Below are 9,483 nucleotides of genomic sequence, written 5' to 3'. Positions count from 1 at the left end.
AAAGGGTGTCAATAATTGTGAGCAACGTGTATCTGAGGAGAAAAAAAAACATTTATTTATTAGAGATTTTTCCCCCTGATTTTCAGTTGTTTTGCTTCAGTGAAAGGTTAGATTGGATATATATCAGGTCCAAATACCAAATTTTCTCAAAGAAAAAAAACTCTCAACTTATGCTGTTCAATATGCAGTCAGTTGGTACTACATTACTATAACACTGGAGGTTAAAATGAACTGATATGCATACAAAACTTTTAATTACACTAAATGAAGTTTTCATAACAATAAAGTTACAATTACATCATTTCTTCTCCAATTCATAAAAAAAAAAGAAAAAAAAACATTAAAAAAAGATTTACTCAAACATGCATTAAACTAATGCTTTATAGTGCATATATCTAGAGTTAATGTTTCTAGCTGAATAACAAGTTTATGGTCACCAAATATGTTTTTTCACTGATTGAGCGATTGCATGAGACGGGAAAGTTGCACTCTTTCTTTTAACAAACCTTTGGATGTTCATTCATGTTTATTTTGTGCTGTAACTTGTATTAAAGTGAGGCACCACAGCGATCTGTCACTCCACATTAAGCAGCTTTTACTGTTTGAATACTGTAATAAATTGGACAGAAATTGAAATCTGAGACTTTGTTTCATATCAGAAGTAACAAATCACAAAGCTCATTGCGATTTATTGGACGGGAGACACGCTACAATGTTTCGTTCTTCTGAAAACAGGCTAGAGTGATCGATTAATATCGAGAAATCGATATTTTTTACCCAGCCCTGTCGCATGGCTTTCTTTCTTTACTTGTGCACTTTTAGCCACGGCCTTTTCCAAAGATTCGCAAAATGAATGAGAAGATTTGAATGATGTCCAGATACAGGTTGAGCGCGGCGAAGATGTATTCCTCGGGACTCACGGACAGATTCTTGTTCCCGAGGAGCAGCTGCGTGTCCACGGCCAAGAACTGCAATATAATAAGACGTTATTTAATTCAATTCTGTTGTATATGAATCGAAATGAAGCATTTATCTACAGTAGTGTTTATTTTAAAATGATTCATTTCAATAATAATATAAATAATAAATGATTTATTTATCATGCATTAGTAAGAGTTTTATTTAGATTTTTAAAATTTATTTTAATATTTTATTTTATTTTACATTGTAATTGAATACATTGCTAGTAATGTTTTATTCATTGTAATAATAAATCATTTATTTTGCATTATAATGTAGTATATTTGAGTAATTTTGCTTGTTCAGTAATTATTCTATTCATTTATTTATTTTACATTATGATTTAATGCGTTTCAGTAGTTTCTTTTGTTAAATTACTTATTTTAATAATAAATAATTTTACATTATAATTTAACACTTTTAGTTACATTTTATTTAGTTACAATTATTTATTGTAATAATAAACTATTTATATATTTTACATTATAACTGAATACATTTTTAATATTCAGTATTCAGTGTTTTTGTTGTAAATAATATATTTTAACAATAATTTACTTATTTATTTTACAGTAATTTAACCCATTTCAGTAAGTGTTTATTTTAAGTTATTTTAATAGTTTTCAATATGTATTTCAATAATAATATAAGTAAACAATTATTTATCTATCTTGCATTATAAATGAATAAACTTTTTAGTTTATTTGGATTGGTTTCAATAATAAATCATTTTACTTTATAATTGAATAGATTGTTAGTGATGATTGTTTTAATTATTTATTTTAAAAATAAATACATTTATTTACTTATTTCCCATTATAATTTATTATATTTTAATGTTTTATTTTGCATGTTTTGTAATTATTTTAATAATATATTATTCATTTATTTAGTTTTCATTATAATTTTAATACATTTCATTAGTTTTCCTTTGTTTGTTTAATTACTTATTTTAATGATAAATTATTTTACATTATATTTTTAATAATTTTTTTATATTCTTTTATTTATTTTTAATGATTTATTTATTATTTTTATTTTGCATTTTGATTAAATACATTTGAGTAAGTGTTTATTTAATTTTACACCTGTATGAATTAATAGTTTTTTTTAGCTTTCAAACAACTCATCTTCCCCGGTCTGAAAACTCTTGCCCAAAATAAACGTGTTGTAGAGAAGCGATGACTTACGCAGGTGAAGACCAGTGCACCCAGAGATGCATAGATGAGGTCCAGAATCCTGTGGTACAGAAAGATGCAAAGGATCCCGAAGAACAGCATGACGATGAAGCAAACGAACAGCACGCCGTAACAGGAAGTGAAGTCAAATTTGGTCTGTGATTGGACAGGACACAGTTAATAAAATCAGCTCATGAAGATTAAGTAAAATATGTATTTTTTTATTACTGTACAAGACGTTAGTCCATAACTAGGATTTACTAAACAAAATTTCTGAACAATATTGAGTTGTTATTGTTAACTAAAACTAAACCATAAAAAATACATTTGCTACTTGAAATAAAATATAGTTGGCATTTAATTTAATTTGATGTACTAAAATCCTTAAAATTAATAAAAGAATGATAAAAAATAACAAATATAAATAAAATATAAATAAATAAATATAAATAAAAGATATATTTATAAAATTTATTTATTTATTTATTTAAAGTCAGGGTTAACTAAAGCCATAAAAAAAAGACTTGAAATACATTAAATGTTAACTTAAATAAAGTTAAATATCTAAAAACTCAAACTTATTTTATTTCAGCTAGTAGCCAAAGAAACATTTCTCATTTTCATTTGACTTCTTAAATAACTAAAACTGAACTTTTGAACTAAAATTTAAAAAACTAATAAATAAAAATTAAGTAGACATCGTTTTAAAAAAAAAAGAAAATGAAATGACAACTAGACATTTAAACACACACAAAAAATAGAAAAATAATTAAAATCAAAATATTAACACAAATTATTAAATTATATCATTGATACTAAAATAACACTGGGGAGATGTTTTCAACAACCTTTCAATTGCAGTATTTTATTAACATTGTAATTAAAAACCTAGAAATCCATGTCATGAAAGTGCCCGGTTATTAAAACCGAAAAGAGGAGCACTGACCTGCAGAGAGAAGACGATGACCGTGAAGCAGACCAGCACAGTGATGCCGAGGGCCATCATCACGATATCAGTGTCGTAGAAGCTGGAGACCACACCCACCATGTAGGACAATGCCAGCGTCAGGATACTCTGAGATGCAAGAAACCGTTTATTACGATGCATGAAAGGAGAACTTAAGTCTGTTTTGCATTTGAAAAAGCCTCATTAGAGATTCACCAGACAAATGAGGTTCCACGGATGCTTCCTGCGAAACTCTCCGCAGCACAGGATCACTAGGTAGGGCACCAGGAAGACTACGTAGCCAGCCAAATACGTCCAGGCATTCTGCTTCACGAATAGCTTGACGTGACGCTCAAAAGTGAACACGGCCACGAAGCCACAGGTGATGGCCAACTGAAGACTCAAGACAGAAAAAACCTGCAAAAAACAAATTAAACCACATCAAAACTCACTTATATATATATATAGCCTCATTTTAAATAACTAAACTAAACCTAAACATTAAAAAAATATACAGACACATAAAATATAATAAAAATGACATAAACATACAGCAAAATAGTAATAATATTCAAATGAAACATTTCTCATTTTGATTTAACTTAACTTGATACTAAAATAACTAAAACTAAAACTCAAATAAAAATAAAAATGTTAAACTACACAGACATATTAAATAAACAAATAAAATGACAAAAATGCCTACAAATATTACTAAAGCTTTTTATTTAAAAAAAAAAATAGATAAAAAAACTAATTCAAACATCTAATTTTCATTCATCTTAACTTGATGTACTAAAATGACGAAAAATAAAACTGAAATAGAATTGAATAAAAACTACACAGACCTAAGTAAAAAAAGATAAAAATGGCAAATGCCTAAAAAAACTTACTAAAACTTAAACTAAAATTTAAATATCAAAATAAACTTAAAATTATTTTAAAAAAAAATTAACTATACAGACATTTTAAAAATGATTAAAAAAAATGACGGAAAAGTCTTACAAAACAACTAAAACTTTATCTAAAATTAAAACGAAAAAAAAAAAATAAACAAAAAATATAAAGACTAATTCAAAATATGCACATGAACACAAGGCTTTCTGATGAACTTACAGTTGTTTTGAATATGTTAAATCAGTGGTTCCCAACCCTGGTCCTGGAGGCACCTCAACACTGCACATTTTGCATGTTTCCTTAATCAAACACACCTGATTCAGGTCATCAGCTCATTATTAGAGACTTCAAGACCTGAAATCGGTGTGTCAGAGAAAGTAGAGACGCAAAATGTGCACTGTTGGGGTGCCTCAAGGACCAGTGTTGGGAACCACTGTGTTAAATCTTTCAATGGTCCTGTAATGAAGGTGATGAACTGGGATCTTGTCTGAGAGCTCTATCACCTTCGAGTGTAAACTAAACAAGCCAATGCAAATTGGCGTGCAAGATTTGCATCTTGTGCTCAGCCCTGCAATGCGGGTATAAACGCGGAAGTGGGTGCAAAGAAAATTCAGCTTTTTGCTTTGGAGCCAAGCAGTCTAACTGTTCTGCTCTACCCATCGTCTTCAAACAGTATTCTGATGAGCTACGAGTGCTCCGGGAAAGAGGTTCTTCAGTAACCGTCTTGGTGTGTCCAAAAAGCACTTCCACCTGAACGGTTAAACCATGTCTCCTATACAACGCCTCTAAGTTCTGGTCTGTTCTCATGACCAAGGCTGGACAGGCTGCCTCCGCCTTGAACACCATGGCTCTCCTGCAGGTATACCAAGCTTAGGCACTAAAAGAGTTGCACAAGGTTAGTTCTGACCCAGAAGTTAGGACCTTACCCTGTGAGCAACGAAAGAGACTGCGCGCTCCCTTGGTCAGACGATAGCCACGTTTGTGGTCCAGAAACGCCATCTCTGGCGGATATGCGGAAGACCGGCAAATATCGCTTTCTCATAACAGGCAGTCCAGCTGATATGGAGACACTTCGGAGCCGCACAGGTAGACCTGTTTGCCTCTTTAGACACGTCCCATTGCCAGCTGTTCTATTACCTGACCACCCTCAGCACGGATACACTTATGCAAATATGAATTTCCTCCAGTGAGCCTACTTGCACAGACACTGTGCAAAGTAAGGGAGGATGAGGAGCAGGTCCTGCTAGTTGCACCTTACTGGCCCAATCGAACCTGGTTCCCATAACCGATGCTCCTCACGACAACCCCTCCCTGGCGCATTCCTCTGAGAAAGGACCTACTTTCTCCGAGAAGGGGCACACCCTGGCACCCACATCCAGAACTCTGGAACCTCCACGTGTGGTCTCTTGGTGGGATGCAGAGGTCCTAGGTTTTCTAACCTAGGCGGTAGTAGGCACCATCACTTTAGCAAGAGCACCCTTTACGAGGCGTGCCTATACATTGAAGTGGAACCTGTTTGTTGAATGGTGCTCTTCTCAGTGGGAAGACTCCCGGAGATGCCTAGTCAGGGGTGTGCTTTCCTGCCTCCAGGAGGGGTTGGAGCGAGGGCTGTTTCCCTCCACCCTAAAAGTGTATGTTGCCGCGATTGCCACACATCACACTCCTGTAGACAGTGAATCTCTGGGAAAGCATTACCTGATAATCAGGTTCCTGACGGATGCAATGCAAACTAAATCCTCCTCGTCCTAACCTTGTGTTCTCTTGTCTTGGGATCTTTCTCTGATGCTTACAGCATTGCAGAGAGCCCCCTTTGAACCGCTGCATTCTGCAAGACTGAAAATTCTGTCAATGAAGACAGTGCTCTTAACTGCGCTGGCTTCCATCAAGAAGGTAGGGGACCTACATGCCTTTTCAGTCAATGAATCGTGCCTGGAATTCTGCCGGCTAACTCTCACGTTATCCTGAGACCCAGGCCTGGATATTTGCCCGAGGTTCCCATCATGCCCTTTAGGGATCAGGTGGTGAACCTGCAAGCGCTGCCCTCGGAGGAGGCAGACCCATAGCTTTGCTATGTCCCGTTCTTGCTTTGCGCCAATACGTGGACCAATACGCAGAGCTTCAGGACTTCAGAGCAGCTTTTTGTCTGTTACAGAGATTGGACAATTTGTCAATACAATCCGTCAGTACCCCTAACAGACATGACGCCTCCGTTCCCTCCTTCCCTTCACATACGTAATCAAGACGTTTGCTCTGTATCAGTATTTACCTTCCGAATGAACAGTCTTCTGACAGCTTTATTATCAAGTCCTGAGCTGGCAAACTCCTTCTTTTCATAGTCTGGGTAAGGATCGCAGTGTCCCATTGCAACTTCTGTCGCAAAACAAAGATTTGTTTAGAGCATTGCATATTGAATTGCATATTACAAATTGCATATATGGGGTTGAAATATCTCACCATATGGAAGTGGCTTTTTGTACAGTCCGCCTTTGTAAGGATCTGTAATGTAAGGGGCTGCTGTAGGATATGGATGCTGTCCAGAGACTCCCTGTCTGTACATGTGATTCCCAAAAGCAGTCGGTGGAGCATATGGGGGAGCGACGGGTACAACGACGGGAACACCAGAATTCGATCTTCCATGTGGAACAGTAGCATCATAAGGTGGCGGTGGCATCATGAAGCCCGGCAGCTCCTGATTCACCTCACTGTACTGAGGAGGGTTTTCAAAGCGAGTGTAGCCACTTTTGTTTTTTGCCATGATTGGATCTCAGTTCTGTGAAAAAAATAAAGAAATTATACACACACACACACACACATATATATATATATATATATATATATATATATATATCGTCTGCTTTATCAGATGATTTAATATACCTAACCATTTGATTGTGTAATGTTTGGATCATAACCATATGGTAGCCTGTGTTAACTCTTCTTCATTCAAAGCTTCATAAAAAATACCAAAAACACTTTTGCCTTCCCATGGAATGTTTAAATCTGACATGAATTAGTTTTGTTTAAAAATAATTACATGTAACTGAAAAACAGCCTATAACACTAGAATGCAAAGGTTTTAGTGAATAGAAAAGGTTTGGCTTGGAGTATTGATTTGGAGAGAATGGGGCCTTGGGTTAAAAATGTTTGAGAACCACTGTTTTAAGGTTAAGGCAGGCCCAGTTCTAAGGGGCGGGGGTATTAAGAATCTAACGTGATTTATTTTTAAAAATTATAATTAAATGAATGCAATATAAAGATACATCCCAACAAGTTTTATTTATTTATTTATTTTATATGTATTTTATTATTTATTTATTTTTCAGTTGGTAGATCTCTGTGAGTTTCTCATTTAAAAAGTAGATCACACACAAAAGTGTGGGCACCCTGCTTTAAATAGATTTGGTGTTTTTAAATCACCATCTTTGTTCATTAGCCAATCCTTAAGCATTTTCTATGGGGTAGATTCTATGGCGTAGTGCTCATATTCCGGGCTATTCTGCTTTATTAATATTAATATTATTAATAAGGTTATTAGCCTAATAATTGTATCACAATTTATTATTGATGAATTTGGTCCTCCAATTTCACTGTTTTAAAACATGAAGCCACATTAGGCGTTTTCCCAGCTAACAATTTTTGGTTCCCAGAACATTCCCATAACGTTAGTTTTTGGTTGTCAAAATGTTCCGAGAACGTTATTTTTAATCGTTTGTTTATGGTTAGCCAGGAATGTTTTCTTAACATTCCCAGAACAATATTCTAATGTTGATGTAACGCTTCTAGAACATTGGTTTTTGGTTCACAGAATGTTATTCTAACGTTCCCATAACATTATTATAACGTTCCCCTAACAGTAGTTTTTAGGCATTTTAAATCCCTCCGAAATCATATTTCTTCTCATAAATCATTTAATAAAGAGATCGATAAACGAGCGAGTCAGTCAGCCAGTAAAATGAAAAATGACCATTCATTTTTTAATTTTTCGAGCGTGTGACTCTCTATGTAAGACAGGTGAAAGCTCGTGCTGGAGAAGCGCGTTCAGATCAGAGGCGTGATGTAAATGAAGATTATTTCTGTTATCATTCTACGCTTTACCCTGGCTCAATATTATAATTTAAATTACGTTTTGATTGATCTAATGTCTGTATTTTAATAAATGCTGCATTAAATGTATTTCAGGGCTCTGTATATGTCATTACAAGTTAACATCTGTGACGTTTTCATTGGAAAGATTTTAAAAGGGTTATAAAAAATAACCTGAGAATAACCATACGGGGACATTCTGTATAAGTTATTTTTAGGTTATTTAAAAAAATAACCACCATGCAACGTTCTGTGAACGTTATTTTATGGTTGCAAAAAATATAACATAAAAGGAACGTTTCCCTAACGTTAGTATTTGGTTCCCTCAAAAACTAACCTTAGGGGAACGTTCTATGTTTGCTGGGTTAGAATGTCCTAAAACCGTGACTTGCAATGCATGTTTTTCTTATAAAACTTTATGAACTGCTCGATTGTGAACATACAGAGTTGAATGAACCACTGCAAGCTGTACAGTAAACAGGAATAGTTTGTCCGAACTCAACTGGTTTTACAAGAGGACGCAAAACATTTGAAAAATATGTTTTTGTCCCATCCCGATTTTTTTCCACCAACATGTGCTTTTAGGGGCTCCGTACTATTTTCATTCAGTGAACTCTGGAGTGACGATGTTCTTAACCCATTATGTAAAATAAATAAATAAATCAGACGACTGCATTTTACAGCAGACCGATTAAAATACATGTAGCCTACTATAGAAAAAAAAATAGATTCGATTTTAATGCTTAATTAATTTCCGTTGCTTTCCATGCCTCGAAATCGCATTTTTTTTTTATCATTCCCTGGCATTACTTCCCTCATAACAACATAAAAAATTGGTGAAAAACTATAAAAATCACTAGTAGGCTAATAAGCACGACATAACGGTGTTTTACCCAGCAATGACGATAATATTAGACTACACAGTATTCAATATGAACAAAATAACAATGTTAGAGAACAAAAGAGACAAATCAGTGTAAAGTCACTTCAGTGATGAGGAGAGCATCTGAACTCACATTTCGCTGCGGACTGGAGAGTAGGTTGCTGTTAACTCGCCAAATAAGCTTAAACTTGTTCTTTTGAAAGAAAAACTTTTCCTTTTTTTAAAAAAAAAAAAAACTCCTTTTCCCGTGAACGCGCTTCCTGTCTTCCCGTAAGTACAACCCCGCGCTATTGAGAAACAGAGTTGCGACGTCAATGAAATGTACTGTACTCTATATGAACAAAAGAACTGTGCATCTCCCAACTCCACCTCTTTAGAATAGAAAAATGCACTTCCAAAACTGTGGCAACAAAGATGCAAACATAATTCATGCATTTAAAATTTTATTTCCATCTCTGTTGCAACAGTTTTAGAAGTATCTAAAAGGACTGTACGCATATGTACAGTTGTGCATTTAGAAGACGCATTTATCCAAA

The 9,483-nt window shown here is 34.5% G+C and overlaps 1 protein-coding gene across 2 annotated transcripts; it reads right to left on the bottom strand.

Moving 5' to 3' along the window:
- Nucleotides 1-644: 644 nt before the first annotated feature.
- Nucleotides 645-9,195, bottom strand: LOC132158954 (protein lifeguard 1-like). Of its 2 annotated transcripts, none has more exons than XM_059568603.1 (7): nt 9,081-9,195; nt 6,436-6,751; nt 6,248-6,351; nt 3,301-3,501; nt 3,085-3,213; nt 2,151-2,294; nt 645-968 (listed from the first exon to the last, which is right to left on the bottom strand). In XM_059568603.1, the coding sequence occupies exons 2-7, from the start codon at nt 6,734-6,736 to the stop codon at nt 819-821; spliced, it is 1,029 nt and encodes a 342-aa protein (XP_059424586.1). In that variant the 5' UTR covers nt 6,737-6,751; nt 9,081-9,195; the 3' UTR covers nt 645-818. The 2 variants fall into 2 exon arrangements, with proteins under 2 accessions (XP_059424586.1, XP_059424587.1); XM_059568604.1 differs by having other exon boundaries at nt 6,248-6,348.
- Nucleotides 9,196-9,483: the final 288 nt, after the last annotated feature.

The sequence above is a fragment of the Carassius carassius genome, chromosome 15 (assembly GCF_963082965.1).
Source record: "Carassius carassius chromosome 15, fCarCar2.1, whole genome shotgun sequence".
NCBI lineage: Eukaryota > Metazoa > Chordata > Actinopteri > Cypriniformes > Cyprinidae > Carassius > Carassius carassius.
This window is presented reverse-complemented; position numbering and strand designations above follow the sequence as displayed.